Raw genomic sequence first — 16,901 nt, forward strand, 5'->3', positions numbered from 1 at the left:
TAATACAAACCTCTACTCTGTGGAGGCCCATAATTATGATCCTATTAGGATCGCGCATGGTCGAAAGAATTTTAGATATTTATATTTTTTTAATGATTATGGTTTGGTTTCGGCAGGGTTTAATTGAATTTTAAAAGCTAACCAACACCATCTGTAATATGTATTCTCAATTCAACAAAAACAAATAGGTAAGATTGAAAAAGTGTGCACTATTTTCGTCGAATCTTAACAGCCTACATCCACCCCTCGCCACTGCTGCATATAGATTACACGATGGTTTGTTAACTTTTGCCGCTACACAAATAGTTCCTACAAATTTGTGCGCTTCAATTAAAACAACATTTCACCTGACCCAGGCGGACACATGAGAAAGGGAGGGGGGAGGGGGGTTTCGTTTCCTAACGAACACAAACGATCCTAATAATTATACTATGACCTTCGATAATTATTTGTGGTCGCGACAGCTCGCAATAATTTATTTACCTTCCTTAATTTAATATACTAAAACCGATAGCCAACATTATAACGCAATTCGATATGCATTTCATGTAACAACTTCTAGTTAAAATCATCGTAATTAACTACAATGCCCGTAGCTTAATTGGAAAAGCATACTGGCGCGAATCCAGCAGATACAAGTTCAAGGCCCCTCGGGTGTCGTATTTTTGATGTATTTTTTCAAAATGATTTTTTCTAGTGTGTATATCACCTATGCATGAGATGTTTTCAAATTATGTATATTCAATATATAGAATGTTACATTCTGAAATCTTGTGATATCTGAAATTCAGTGTCTACTAACATATTTTTAAAATTACAACTTTTATCAGAATCACCCAAATTATAAAATATTTAAAATTGCTTTCTTCAGTTAGCAGAACGCTCCCTATCGATTCAGTGCAAATGCCACGGAGTATCCGGCTCGTGCAGCGTCAGGACATGCTGGAGAGCACTCCAGCCTCCAAGCATCCTCGCCGCGAAGTTGGCGATCAGGCTGGCCGCAGCAGCCATCGTCCCAAGGTCTCACACTCCCAGGAGATCAGCTACTAAGACACCGCAGGCGCTGGTGTACGTCACTGCGAGCCCTAACTATTGCTACAGGGATGAGAGTACTGGAAGCTTAGGGACCTCTGGACGGTAAGTGATTGACAATTTATTATAAGCATATACGCTTCTAGATAGAGCATATTTCAAAGGTATGGTCAAAGAAGAAGAAGACGTATTTTAATTGGTTACATGTAAATTATACGTAAAAAAAAATTTCACCGTAGCACAGTTCGCCGTGAACTTTCTTATTGGAAAGAGATGACCATATACTATACGGTCTCAAATTTTATTATATTCAATATGAACATTAATTCAATTTTCATAGCTGATTTTGGCAAAATTCATGAATTCAAGAATGAAAACCTAACCTAACCTAACAAATAATCCAATATATCGGCTATTTTCAAAATTTGTTTGCTACTGGCTTCGTGTAAACTGTAAACCGACAAGAACCGTGTTTTATTTAGGCATGCATTTTATATCAGTAATATACGACCCAAAGAGGTTTGACGGTCCTTAATATACGTTGGGCCGTCCGACTTGGTTAGTACAAAGGCCAATATTATCTTGCTTTTTAAAAAATTGCGCCGTCTTACTGCGGACGTGAAGATCTCTTCACATAAGTTTTGCTGTCAGTATGATTAGCTTCGTTTTTTTCACTTTGCATTAACGTAAATTCTTTAAATTCAATCAGAGCTCACTTAGAGCGTAGAAATCTTAGTCTTGGGTATCTACTCCCAGGACATTCCCAGTCACACATTAAATAGATGCTTCACATCGCCACTGTGGTGTCCCATGGCTCGACTAAGACCGAGTGTGGTGCGGGGCGGATTAACTTCAATGATCTTTAATATACGGCCACATATTTCCGACATAACGTGTGATACAGCGAACTGCATACGTACAAGTTTCCAGACACGATTTTAATCAGGGGGCGGCAAATTGTTTCGAAACTGGCCTGGAAAGCAGACAAAAATCAATGCTTGGTACTATGTATTGTCCAGGGAATATCACTTCGAATATAATATACTCCAATACTTGCAAAGTTTATTTTAGTAACAATATATGTATATATATATTATAATACGAGTATAACTGAGAAAAGTCATAAATAATATTCGAGATGGATTTACGAGCATATTAATTGAATTTAAAAGCCGGTTTGCTTGAAGGCTTTCGCAGTATAATAGCGTAATAATAATATATTGCTGGACATATATTTATTGGCGAAATATTGAAATACTCCTTATAGTAATAAAATAACAATAACCACAGCGTATCCAGAATAAAATCACTGCGGGATAAAGTCGCATGAGGGGCCTCCTAGCCTGTCAGAGCCACTTGCATTCGCAAATTAAAATCCATCACTGGATAAAGGTGATACTGGATAAATTAAAAATAAAATAAACTGGATAAATTCTTCGCAGATTTTCTATACTAGAAAACAAAATCGGAACATAGATCGATTAAAACTCTGTAGGTAACTATTACCATGCTACTGGCACGGTTGTAAGACGGTTTGTCTCCAAAAAAATAGCTGTTACCAATGACGTGTTCAACATTATCAATTCTTGAAATACACTTCCGGCACAGAGTGTCTGATCATTCATACAAACGTCATCATCATTCATATTAACCCAAGTGTAACAGTGAGAATGACACTCCAAAACTATTTACCTACTAGTGCATGAGTGCATGCAGTGACGTCCCGTGGGGGTAGGCAGATTGAGCGTCTCTTGGGGGCGGCAGTTACCCAAAGGGCGGTAAATCGAGGAGAATCATTAGGTATACATAGAAAGCAACCTAAACTTAGTAATAGCGGAAATATCTTTCCATTAAAAAATTCAGCTCACTGGTTGGAAAAAAAATATTAATTAGGTAGATACTATAAAAGTTTTAACAGGGCTTTATTTTTTGTCGGATTTGCGATGTCTAGTTTACTTCCGTTGTCCTTGGACGTCACGTTCTTGGTGAACAGCAATGACACGTGCTTACCTAATTTTAATTTTATCCAAATATGTTTGCCAGTCACTCGCGAGCTTTGGAAGTTGTCAGATGCATTTTTAAATGTACCTTTCTGAAATTGTTGAGTCGCAATATTGTATATTGAAGCAGAGTTGGCATTTAAATTAGATTTAGTGATATACCTATATCCTGTTAGTAATGTATCCATACAACACAATTCTTAGATATTGAAGTCATGAAAGAATGATAAAAAGTAGTGTATAAAAAAATGTGGCGGCATTTTGGCACTGCCTAGGGGCGGCATTTTGTCTAGGGACATCACTGTAATCGACCCAACCATTATATAAAAACTAAAATCTGAAATCCCGGGATATCATCATTTCCAATCCCGGAATTGCGAAGCCTACTATAATATACCTGCTATTAAAAAAAAGCTCTCACTAACAAGCCCAGATAGTGTTGCTTCGTAGAACAAATTTTAATACGAGGGTGGGTCAATAAGTCCTTAGAAAAGCCGACAGGTGGCGCGACTAGTACTGCAAGCGGTTTGTTTTCATGCAGCGGCACTACCGATTCAGTATGCTACGAAGTTTCAATCAGATTGGTCGGGTTGTTGTGTGTTTCTCGTACATTTAAAAAAAAAATTTGCTGGTGGAAAATGGAAAAATGGAAAATGGAGAAAATTGAGTTTAGAGCTGTTATTCAACATTTTAATATAAAAGGGTTAACAGCAAAGGAAATAAAAAATGAGTTGGATTTAGTTCACGGCATATCTGCTCCTTCACTTGCAACTATTTATAACTGGTTAAATGAATTTAAACGTGGTCGTACATCAACAAAGGATGAACCACGCTCAGGACGTCCTGTAGAGGTGACTACACCAGAAATGATCAATAAAATCCACGATATGGTGTTAAGTGACCGAAGATTAAAGTTGAGTGAGATAATTGAGGTTACAGGGATCTCAAAAGGTAGCGTCATTTCTATTTTACATGACAAATTGGGCATGAAAAATATTTCTGCAAGATGGGTGCCGCGTTTGCTCACAGTCGACAATAAACGCAGTAGGGTGGTGGCCTCTAAAGCCCTGTTGTCGCTCATGCAACGCAATCCGGATGAATTTTTTCGTCGCTTTGTGACTGTAGATGAAACATGGATACACCACTATACTCCCGAGACGAAAGAACAGTCAAAGCAGTGGATTGCGAAGGCAAACCATGTCCAAAGAAGGCAAAAACCGTAAAATCAGCTGGTAAGGTTATGGCTACTGTATTTTGGGATGCACGTGAAATTATTTTCGTTGACTATTTGGAAAAAGGAAAAACAATAACAGGGGATTATTATGCATCTTTATTGGACCAGCTAAAAAACAAAATTGAAGAAAAACGGCCTCATTTAAACAGGAAAAAAATCCTCTTTCATCAGGACAATGCCCGTGTTCACACATGTTTACGATCAATGGCTAAAATTGAAGAATTGAAGTTCGAATTGGTCGACCACCCACCGTATTCGCCAGATTTAGCCCCCAGTGACTTTTTCCTTTTCCCAAACTTAAAAAAATGGCTAAGTGGACAACGTTTTTTTCAAATGAAGAAGTCATCGATCGGACAAATGCTTATTTTGAGGACCTTCCGAAAACTTATTTTTCTGACGGTTTAAAAAAAATTGAGAAACGTCTAACCAAGTGTATTGAGCTCCAAGGAAATTATGTTGAGAAATAAAAAAAAAATACAAAAATAAAACCTGTTTTAATGCTTTTTTCTAAGGAATTATTGACCCACCCTCGTATAATAAGTGTAATTACTTGGAAATAGGAAGAAGGCGATTTGAAATAACTAGCATTTGCCTGACCATTAGCATGTATGGGAAGGGGGGTTTTGAAATAAATTGCTTTTAAAGAACAGACACCTATATAACCGAATCGGACCCTAATTTGAGGAGGCGTGGTCGTACAAGAGATCCTCAAACTTTATTTATTTATTCTTTTCATTTCTTTCGACCATGTCCGATCCTAATAGGATCATATGGGCCACAGAGTAGAGGTTTGTATTAACAGATTTAGTTTTTTACGAGAAATTGATGTCAGCCACTTGCTCAATCTATTAGGTCCATACCCTGACAGACACAAATTGAAAAACAATATGTGTACTTGCCAGACCCAGGATTCGAACCTGGGACCCACGGCGTTATAGTCCAACGCTTAAGCCGCGCGGCCACCGTGGGTGAAAGTGATTTATTTATTACCATGTTTTTATTAGCTCGTATTCTTGTTTGTCCAGTACAATTTTTTTCTTGTTTGTCCAAGATTTGTATTGGACGATTGAAGATTTTTAACTAACTTCCCAACTAGCTAGACATTTGAAACTTTTAGAATATATCAGAACACGACGACTATGCATTCTTTTAATACTTTTAGCCATCTATAAGCAGAATTGAATTCATTTTCAGTTAATTCTGTTTTGTATGGAAAGTTATTTCGGAAAAAAATCGTAAAAATAAAACACTATTATTGGTTGCTAATGGGGTCCTAGCAACTAAATTATTAATATATACGTTCGTTACTATGGAAATCAATATGAAATGTCAGAACTCAGAATGACATTTCAGTATTCTATATTTATTCAGTATTTCTATCAAGTACAAAAAAAAGTATTTATTAATACATAGAATAATTGTCAAGTTTATATGATTCAACAGAAAATTTCATTTATTATTTCATTTTTAGTATTATGGCATTACAGCGATTGGCCAATGCGCCATAATACATAATAAATACAAATTATAAAAATGACTTAATTTGTACAAATAACAAGAAAGTAGAAAAAAAGTATGTGCTTATGTAGATATTAAAGTAAAATGATAAATACAATTATAAATTTAACCTATTTAACACGTCCACAAACATGATAATATACTCTAGTGGCCAAGGGTGGAGGTAGGCTTTTAAGATTTGACATAAATAGTGCACATTAAACTTTGTCAGTCATACATATTTGTTTTTATTGAACTAAGACTACAATTTACAGATGGAGTTGGTTAATTTAAAAAAATAAATTAAACCCTGCCTGACCAAACCATAATAATTTTGGTATTCTTTGGGCGATCCGACAAAATTGTGCACACTTTTTCATTCATACTTATTTGTTTTTGTTGAATTAAGAAATGTTGTAGGTCAGTTTAAAAAAAAAAACCATAAGTAATATATAGAAATATTATTCTATCTATAAAATATCCAAATTATGTATGATTTAATGTCATAATTATTATAAATATTTTATAGATAGACGAGTATTTTTAAAACTATTATATTATATTATGGCTTGGTTCGCAGGGTATAATTGAATTTTAAAAACTATCCAACACCATCAACTGTGAATTGTATTAGTTTAGTGAAAACAAATACGTATAATTGATAAAGTTTAGTGTGCACTATTTATATCGGATCTTAACAGCTTACCTCCACCTTTTGCCCCTGTGATATAGGTACCTAGTTAATAAAAAATAAATCAACCTTTATGGTGCCATCAAATAAGTTAATCGCACGATACACAGCATCACGAAACATCACACCCGTCCTGCAGCAGGGTATCATGAAGACAGCAGAGTTATGCCAGCGCTCCATTGGCGAACCAAAAGTCCGAGGGCAATAAATCGTCCGATTTCTCTATGCTCTGCTACTGATCAACGAACGAATAAAAAAGTCGAGCTGTCAAAAGTCAAAGGCTGAGATTATCGTAATGTCTTCCGATAATCGTAAATTTTGTATTTTTTATAATTAATGTAGACTTGCATAAAATATTAGAGCAATGAAAACAACACAAGTTTTACGTTTTCTTTTATGAATTTCACAAATACAAATTTTAAAAAAATTGAGAAATCTCTCATTTTCTAATGTGTAAATTAACAAATCAATCAATAAAAATATTTAAAACAATTACAGATTTTTTCGGTCCGAATGATTGCGTATTAATTTAAATCTACGGATTTATCACTATTATCCCAGTCGAGACGATTTTCAATGTGCGACTGGGCTTAGACCCATGCTATGAACCCAACACACATATTGAAAAACAATATGTGAATTTTCGAGACTCGAGATTTGAATCCTAGAGCCACGACTTTATAATCGGAGACTTTACCACTCGTCTGTAGCGTATAAACTTTGAGAGTTTGTGGCATCGAGTTAATTTGGATCATAAATAAGATAATTGATGCTCGTTTTTTAGATGGATGTATTCTCGCCTCAGAAATTAGACTTACGACTACCTACCTAAGCGGTTTTCTTTTACACGTAATACACGCGAGGTGCCTTCAACCATACGTCCTCAAACTTTTAGTAATTTTATCTTTAACACGAATCTTACTTACGAACACACCAGTTGTGGTTTTAGGTAGGCGAAGGTCTGTGGAAGACTGTGGCGCTGACAGGTTTGGAGACACCCCTGTGAAAAAAATTTGCTTATGCAAGAAATTATATTAGAATTTCTACGGCTGAATTAAATATTTTTTGTACACGTCGCCGGTAAATATTGATTTGAATGACTTCACTCATTTAAAAACTGCGAGCACGTGTTGCTGAAATTTATTGTTTTGTGTTAAATATATAGTGGTAATTATTTTCAGTTAATTTAGTAGAAAATGTGGTTAACTATGTTCTGTTTAAATTTAGTATCCGTGCTGAGAGGCAACTTGATGGTATAACGTTTCATAGTTAAGTTAATAATAATAAAATTGAGGTTCTACTGTGCGTTATACGCAAGAAACACGGCTTCATTTTGCTGAACAATACCTACTATTTTTATATTCTTACTCTGAGGTATTTTCCGATCCTATAAGTTAATGACATTTAGGAAATTAAACCCGTCTTCTTCTTCGGCCATATCCGCCCCTTAGTTGTAGCATATGGACACCACGAGGCGCCTCCAAGAATCCCTGTCGCTCGCCAGTCTTCTTGCATCGTTCCATGTCAAACCAGAATCCCGTAACTCCGCCGTATACACTATATAGATAGTATATTTAGCGGCCTTCCAGGACGCCGGAATCCGGTTGGCTTGAAGAACAGGCATGCCAGGTTGAAATTCTCTTCTGGCATCCGTCCGAGCTGGGTCCAACGTCATCTCTTCACTCTCAGTGTGATGAGAGGCTGCTTTGTGCGTTCTCTTATCTCCTCGTTGCTTCTAAAGTCATATCGCACACCCAGTATCCGTCGCAAACATCTGTTTTCGAAGTTCAGTATACGGTTGCTCTGAGCCTTCGTAAGGTGCCATGATTCGATACCGTAAAGCAGCACCGTAAGAATGTAAGCGTCGAATAGGCGGCATTTGGTTTTGACCGAGTACAATCGTGAGTCTCAGACACTCCGCATTGAGTTGAACGTTGTTTAGGAAATTAAACCCTACCTAGTATTTTTCTGATATTTCATTTTTCATACATATTATAAGCTAATATCTTTCTTTCATTTCATCATCATCATCAGCCTGAATCTATCCACTGCTGGATGAAGGCCTCTTCAAGCTGCTTCCACTTCTCTAGGTCCTGTGAATTGCGTTGCCACGTACTTCTGTGGAACTTTATCATTTCATCGATCCAGTGGCCTCTACGTCTACCTTGCGGACATTTTGTACTTCTTGGATACCACTGGATTACTAGATTTGTCCAACGATTGTCTCTTCTTCAAGCTATGTGTCCAGCCCATCTCCATTTAAGGCTTTTAATAAACTCTATTACATCGCAAACCCTTGTCTGCTTCCTTATTCACTCATTCTTCTTTTGTCCTTTCGCGTTATGCCCAGCATGCACCTCTCCATACCACGTTGTGCTACTCTAAGTTTCTGGATCTCTCTTTTACTGAGGGTCCATGTTTCACACGCATATGTGATCACGGGAAGCAGACACTGGTTGAACACTTTGCGCACAGTGGAAGGTTACTTTTCAACACATTATTCAGGCGGCCAAAAGCACTCCAGCCTACCTTTACTCTGCGAACAATTTCATCAAATATACATCCATCTATAAACATTGTCCCAGATAGATGTAGCTTTACACATTTTTGAGCTGAGTGCCATTGAAGAGGATCTCTTTTTGGCCCGCAAAGCAGTTGAACATGACTTTCGTCTTTGTTACATTTATTTTCAAACCTACTTTGTTGCTTACTTCAGCAAGTTCCTGCATTCTGCTTTGGAGGTCTTCTGAGTCTTGCGAGAAAATTATTTCATTTACTCACACTTATTTAGTCAAAAATCCCAAACTTATTTTTGAAATTCCGGGATTTCGGTTTCAAGAAATTTATCGGGATCCATCCCGGGATTGCTAACCGAAGTAGCGACCCTGTGATATTCTTAAAAACATAATTATTTAATTTGATGTAAGTCGGTATGAAATTAGTAGGAACCTCGATTATTTTATAGTTTTTTCTTATTATATAGGTAATCGTCTTAATTCTCTTGGAAATCTATATGTATCTACGTATTTCGGATACACTTTCTATTTTAGTTGATAGATTATATCGATAGCAACATGTCTTAGAAGCAAAGTATAATAACTGCAAATCGAATTGTTTTAGAATAGAACATTGCATTCGTTTGCAACTCGAGGGTTGTAATAATTATATGGATTTATTGTGTTACCTTTTACTTTTTATAATATCCGAATCGGTCGAATATGTCGATGGCATTCACAAAACACATATAACTAAATCTACAACGATTAATTGCAACCTTTTAGTTTAAAAAAAAAACGGTGTGTGTACTTATGTACGCGCGTTAGAAGTTATACTTCTTTGGCGTAACAAAACAAAAACAAAACTTGTGATAACCTAGATTCTTCGACTAGTTCTTAATTAACTTGTTAAATTACACACTCAAGAAGAAGGACCGCTTATTGGAACGCCGTTGGTTTATTTATATACACTTTAACTTATATTACTAAATTATATAATTATTATTTATCGTTGTTTTTATTTTTAAAGTAACAACTGCCACAATGACGTTTAATAGTTTGTTTACGTAAGGTATTGCAAATGGCCGACAATAATAAATTCGCTGCCTAGGCAACGGAACAATTCTAAACTATAATATTATACTGTATAATCGTCACGATTGCAGTACCATACCGTGCCGTAAAAGTAGTGCGTTCGTCTGATAACCGAACAATCGATGGTTCGAATCCAATCAAGTGCGTTGTTTTTCGTGTGAAAAAATAAATCATGTGTTACATGTCACACGCCAAAAATACACTCTGATCTGATTTCCCAAACGCGCCAAAAGAAGTAGATATAACTTTAAAAAAAACAGGTGGAGTCACATGCAACTATTTTCACTCGACATGCAGCGCAGGTATAATCCCGAAATGTCGCACTTCATCATTAATTTTGGCTTGTCGTCTGACGTCACTGTCTCGCACGGTCTTGCCTATATGCACATAAGAAAGTTGTGGATGCGGCAGGCCGGAATAACTCGTACTCCTATTGAAGAATAAGTAAAAGTACCTATTATTTCAGTTACATAAATAATTTGAATTTTTTCCATTTCTGGAGAGGAGTGGTCCGGTGGCCGGACCAGAACCCTACCCCCTTGTATGCGCGTATCTATACACTACGCACCCCTTCAAGAACTCATGTCGCTCCCCATTTTTTTTTCATCTTCACAGGTCATGCCAAGATCTAGTACCTCCAGCTAATACACCGCGTGTTGGGAATCTAATCCCGGGATCCCGGACAATTTTCGATACCTATGAATCCCGGGATTAGTAAAGCTAATCCCGAAATCTTCGTGATTGATTTTTTTATCAATCGCAATCAATTAGTATGTGTACAAAATTATGTTAGTGAAGTGTATGTACCTGCACATGTCACAAGATGAATCGCTGAATGCTCACGGATACTAAATAACGTTTTTATTCGCATTTACGTATTTTTGTCCGGTGGTTGTTTGTCCAGTACAAATCTTGCAATCGATTATTAATTAACTTCCCAACTAGCTAGACATTTGAAACTTTTAGAATATATCAGAACACGATGCCAATGCATTATGTTTAAGCAGAATTGAATTCTTTTTCAGTTAATTTTGTTTTGTATGGAAAGTTATTTCAGAAAAATACGTAAAAAGTAAAAGACTATTATTGGTTGCTAAGGGGGTGGTCCTAGCAACTAAATTAATAATATATACATGCGTTACTATGGAAATCAAAATGAAATGCCAATTTCATTTCATTATTCTATGTAATTTGTTTGTTTGTTTTTTATTTACTTCATATTATCAAGTACAAGTTTGAGCATATTGAGCATAATAATTTAACAGAAAATTTAAAACGTTGTATATAAAAAGTTCTTTTTATCTTGTAATTATTTGTTATCATACGCAATCGTAAGAACATCAGAAAAATAATAAATTCGTTCATTTTAACCAGATAGACGCCACTGACGTTCTGGCACGCGAACGGCGCCTAACCGCCAGTGCCACGGACGTGCAGCCAGGCACTTGTTTCTACGCCGAATTTTATGAATGTTATCTTTTCTTAAATCAATAACTATTACTACATATTACTTTAACACCATTATCTATATTACTATATTATTTACTCAATTAAACCAGTGTATTTCCAAGATTGGACGTACACAATATTAACATTAAATGTATTAAATAGTATAACATATACCTACTAGACATTTTTGACCTATTTTATCAATGCTATTTGTATAAATAAAGAAAAATATTATTAATTAGATAGCGAAAAAAACGCCAATCCCGGCAAATTGTAATCCCGAAATCCCGGAATCAAAATTTTGACTCGGGATTGAAGTCCCTAACCGCGTGTATGGTATTTAGCGACCTTCAAATCCATGCGTACAACATATTAACATCAACTGTCGCATTGGAAACAACTGCATTACAGTTTAAAGTTAAACGAACTGTTTCAGCCATCGTTTACTTTCCCTGTTGGGGTGTTACCCGATAATAAATTATCTATCTGGCAACACTTAAAAGACTACTCCTGACGTAGGTATATATCGCTTATTAAATTAAGATCGTATCGGCCAGATAGAGATAAGTACAATGAGTTGCCACAATCTCCTCGTGTATCTGGGAAGGTGCTTTCGACTTATTGCTTCTGATTTATGAGCTCAAATAACCCCGGGGCGGAAACGCCTCGTCTGGAATTTCATCGGACATGGCCGACAGGGTCAGGGGTGAATTCATCGAAAAAATAATAATAGATATTTTTGTTCGATAATCGACACCACATCAAATAGTTTCATTTGTTTAAATAGAATCACGTAGATATTCCTCTGTGTTACGATGCAGAGCATAATATCATATTGTTGCAGAAAAGTCGCGCACACAAGGGGGAAGACCCCCTCCCTAGAAATGAAAAAAACACAATTTATTATGTAGGTCTATAGAGCATTAACTGAATGCGGCTAAGACCACACCCATGAACAGTGCTGCATTCATCGACGCCGACACTCCTCTGCGGTCTGCCCGTCGAGCTGGTGTCCATGTTCAAATACTTGGGTGCCACGGTTGCCGACGATGGTAGTATTTCTAGTGAGCTTGGAATCCGCATGGGTATGGCGGATCTGCATTCAACCAACTTGGAGTCGCATGGAGGTCGAGACTGTATTCTGTGAGGACCACATGTCGTTTGTTCAACACGTGCGTGCTACCTGTGCTCATATATGGCTCTGTGACATGGCATCTTACTAAGATTCAAGGGTCTCGGCTTTTGAGCTTTGAGAATCAATGTCTCCGCCGAATCTTAGGGGTACATTGGTACGACCGCGTTACAAACACCCGAGTTCATGAGAAGACACAGCAGCCTTCGGTGATTGAGGTGATCACGAAGAGACGTTTTACGTGGCTGGGTCATGTGTTCCGGATGCCGCCAAAGAGTGCGACACTTCGTACCCTTGTGGTACAGCCTGAAGGGTTCCGTCGTCATGGTCGGCCCTCCCTCACCCTGCAGCGGTGCTACAAAAGCGATCTACGCGCTGCAGGTCTGGAATGGCGGGAGGCGCAAGAGTTGGAGGTGGATCGAGGGAAGTGGAAACTTGTGCTTGCCCTATACCCCAATGTTGGGTTGTAACAATGACAGGGTGAAAGAAGAAGAAAAAAGATATTTTTCCGTGTTACGATGCAGAGCATATCATATTATTACAGATAAGTCACGCACACAAAGGGAGGGGGGTCCTCATATTCAGGCCCCCTCCCTAGAAACGAAAAAACACAATAAATTTAGGTATATAGAATATTAATTATATTTTTTTCTTCGTCGAATCTTATGACTGCAGTGTTCAAAATTTTTAAAATATATAAACCGGAGAGCTCGATAATTTTTCAAAAATATAAAAGTATACAATTTTTTGTACCTACCCACTTTAGACGGAAAAAAACATCAATAACAGTCTTTAGCCCTTCTGTCACATCTAAACTCGCCTCTTCTGCCGCACAGCCATAAATCAAACCTTCTAGGAACATCGCTCCGATGTTGCATATGAAGACAGCGCACATCTATCTAGCGACAGTCGCGCGTAACCTCTCAAAACGTATATACATTTGGATTTGGAATGACCAATTCGTAGATGTGTGTATGCGTTCTGGCGTCTTCGATTCGCAGCCCGGAACGCATGCGATTTGTTGATGGCAGCACTCGACGTTTTTTTCAAACGAAAAAGTCGCATTCGGCCAATCTACCGAACTCCGTTTGGCAACGCGTTTTTTGTGAATAACGAGACGTCACATCGACGTATTCGACACGTTGCAGACGTGACGAGTTTTGATGTGCGAGCCGGCTTACATTAGGGTCCGTGTTTTACATGCATACGTGAGCACTTCTAGCATTAATTATCATATTTTCGATGAGTTGGAATTTCAACGAATTATATTGTCGGTCAATTTTATTCGATGAAAATACTTTTCGATGAATTTTCCGCTATGCTATGATCATGCAGTGCCGGCGCATCAAGGGTTGCACGACCGGTTGACGCATTTCTGCATTACCGAAGATAAAATAGAATGCAGTATGAAGTAATTTACCTGTGTTTTTATTTTGTTTTCAAAGAAATAAACAACTCATATTATATTACAGTTTTCAATTATTGTTTTATAACTAAGTTATAATGAGGTACAAAATACATAACAAATATAATATACATTATACAATATGCCAGTGGCGAGGGGTAGAGGTAGGCTGTTAAGATTCGACATAAATGTAATGCACACTATACTTTGTCAGTCATATTTATTTGTTTTCATTTAACTAAGAATACAATAGTTAACGGATTGTACTGGTTTTAGTTTTTAAAATTACGTTAAACCCTACTTAATCCAAACCATATCTCCACGACGTTGCTTAAATGTCGGTCTGTAGCGTCGTGGGTCCCAGGCTCGAATCCTGGGTCTGACAAATACACATATTAGCAAATGGCTGACATCCATTTCTCGTAAAACCTTAAATCTGTTAATAAAAACCTCCACTCCGTGGAGACCGATATGATCTTATTTGGATCAGACACAATGACAACATAAATCGACAATGCACTCAGTACAGTAGCTAGCAAGTAAATTCGCGCATAGCGACATTCGCACATGCATAGGTAGACGTCACGTGACAAAATTTCGCAATTTCCATTATGCGATATCACGCATCGGGAATTTATAGCAATATCACCGTTATTGTAATGGCGTTAGAACAGTGTTTCTAGTGCCAATGTTCATTTGAGCGAACGATATTGATATTAAAATATGAATTATGCCATTCGGCAGACCCGACAAAAAGCATCAGAAATTTATAGCAATATCACCTTTATTGTAATGGCGTTAGAACAGATTATGCCATTCGGCAGACCCAACAAAAAAGTGAGTGTCATTTTTTTTCCAGATGGTTCGTCCATATTAATGTCATTGATCGGATATGGTCGAGAAAAAAAACCAAACCATAATAGATTCGGTATGCTACGACCGATCTGACAGAAATAATGAATATTTTTTCAGTCATAATTATTTGTTTCCGTTGAATTAAGAATACCTAATATGGTGGTGTTAGTTAGTTTTTTTAAATTCATTAAACTCTGCCCAAACCAAACCATAATCGATAAAAAATATTCTTCTATCTATCTATATAGATAAACAAATATTTTTTGAATAGTACCTATATCATGGCCCCCACAAGGGGGGGTGCTGACAGGGCTCTAACCTAGGGGCCCGGGCTTAAGGGGGACTTGGCGTGGCGGACCGACCACACATCACAAATTGCACTAATAGTAAAAAATGTCGCCTGCGGCGCTATTTCACGAGTATACTAACATTGATTATTGTTTGTCGATATTCCACAATACAAGTGGGTGCATTAAAATACAAAAAATCGCTATACAATACCCTAAATTACACTATTTCGTCGTATAATGTCGGCCCCAAGTGGACACATTGACGCCAGTAGATGTGTTCATAGCAAAAGTTGGGAAATGCCAAACTGCCAGCAAGTCCCATCTGCTGGCCTCCCCGCGGCGACCTCCGGGCAATGCAGCGTAAGCTGTAGCTAACAGCAGGGGGCGAAGGGCGAGTGACCGGCACCATAAAACTGGCCTTCTGGCTAAGGGAAGGAAATCCCCGACAGAAAAACTCGGTTGAGCCGACCCTCAGGGCCCTCGTGGCTCAGGCCTCGGGAGCGCTGGGCTAATCACCTTGCCTCCTTAAACGAAACAGATTAAAACAACACCTACACAGCAGCCTCGGACGACAACCGGCTCTGTAAAACGATGACCTTGCATGGAAATGGACAATGAAACAGGTAGAGTAATCCTCTCTAACAACTCGAGTATGCGCATTGGGACATATAATGTTCGCACCCTGCGTACCCCCGGAAAGGACCTGCACGCCACACGCATCATGCACACCTACGGTGTGGACATCCTAGGGTTGAGCGAAGTGCGCTGGAAAGGAGCCGGGAGAAAGTTGATTGAGGGTTACTCTATTGTCTACTCAGGTCAGGAGCAATATCATCGCCAGGGAGTGGCAGTATTGATGTCAAAGAGAGCGGCCCGTTGCCTCGTGAAATGGGAACCAATCTCGGAGAGACTGATACGTGCTTCCTTCAAGACGCCAGATAGCTCCTTGACCGTCTTTCAGTGCTACGCCCCCACTGAGGATGCCGACGCGCAGATAAAGGATGCCTTCTACGATTCTCTCCACGCGGCAGTCTCCGCCATCCCCCGAAGAGACCGCGTGATTGTAATGAGGGATTATAATGCGAGAGTAGGAGCAGACCCGGTGCTTGGCCCTACGGTGATGGGACGACACGGCCTCGGTGACCCCAACGATAATGGTGAGAGGCTCGTAGAGTTTGCCACTATGAACGAGCTCGCTATCGGAGGCACTGTTTTTCCCCACAAAGATATTCACAAATATACGTGGACGTCTTCTGATGGACGCACTACAGTTCTTGTACAGACTTCTTGTACAGCTTGAAGTACCGAAAGGAACTTCTCGACGTGCGTACTTACAGAGACGCCGATATCCATAGCGATCATGAGTTACTCATTGGAAACATCCGAGTAAAACTCAGTCGCCAGGCGAGGCCTCCAAAGCGCGAACAAATTGACATTGAGAAGCTCCGACACCGCAGAATTCGGATCGACTTCGAAACTGCTGTACGAGATAGTGTAGATCGTATCTACGAGCGGCACACATCTGAATCCGACCTCATTGAGGCGGACTGGAGCCTCATAAAGAGTGCGATTGTGTCGTCCGCCCGTACCGTCCTTGGTACCAGAAGGAGTGAGCAGCCAAAGTGGATGTCTGACGAAACGTGGGATGAAATTGGAAAACGAGCCAGGCTGAAAGACCTGAGAGACGAGGAGACAGACCCCGACCGAACCGAGGACCGCCGGTAGT

General features: G+C 38.6%; 1 protein-coding gene across 1 annotated transcript in view; it reads left to right on the forward strand.

Moving 5' to 3' along the window:
* LOC147069272 (protein Wnt-11b-2-like) overlaps window positions 1-16,901 on the forward strand; it is a 44,204-nt gene that overhangs the window by 19,383 nt on the left and 7,920 nt on the right. The window contains exon 4 of the mRNA XM_085951144.1: window positions 872-1,137. Within this exon, the coding sequence (XP_085807270.1) occupies window positions 872-1,137 (266 nt within the window). The remainder of the gene's footprint in view (window positions 1-871; window positions 1,138-16,901) is intronic.

Source organism: Rhyacophila brunnea, unplaced genomic scaffold (assembly GCF_057557595.1).
Source record: "Rhyacophila brunnea isolate RB1 unplaced genomic scaffold, BYU_Rbru_1.0 scaffold_24, whole genome shotgun sequence".
NCBI classification, from domain to species: Eukaryota; Metazoa; Arthropoda; class Insecta; order Trichoptera; family Rhyacophilidae; genus Rhyacophila; species Rhyacophila brunnea.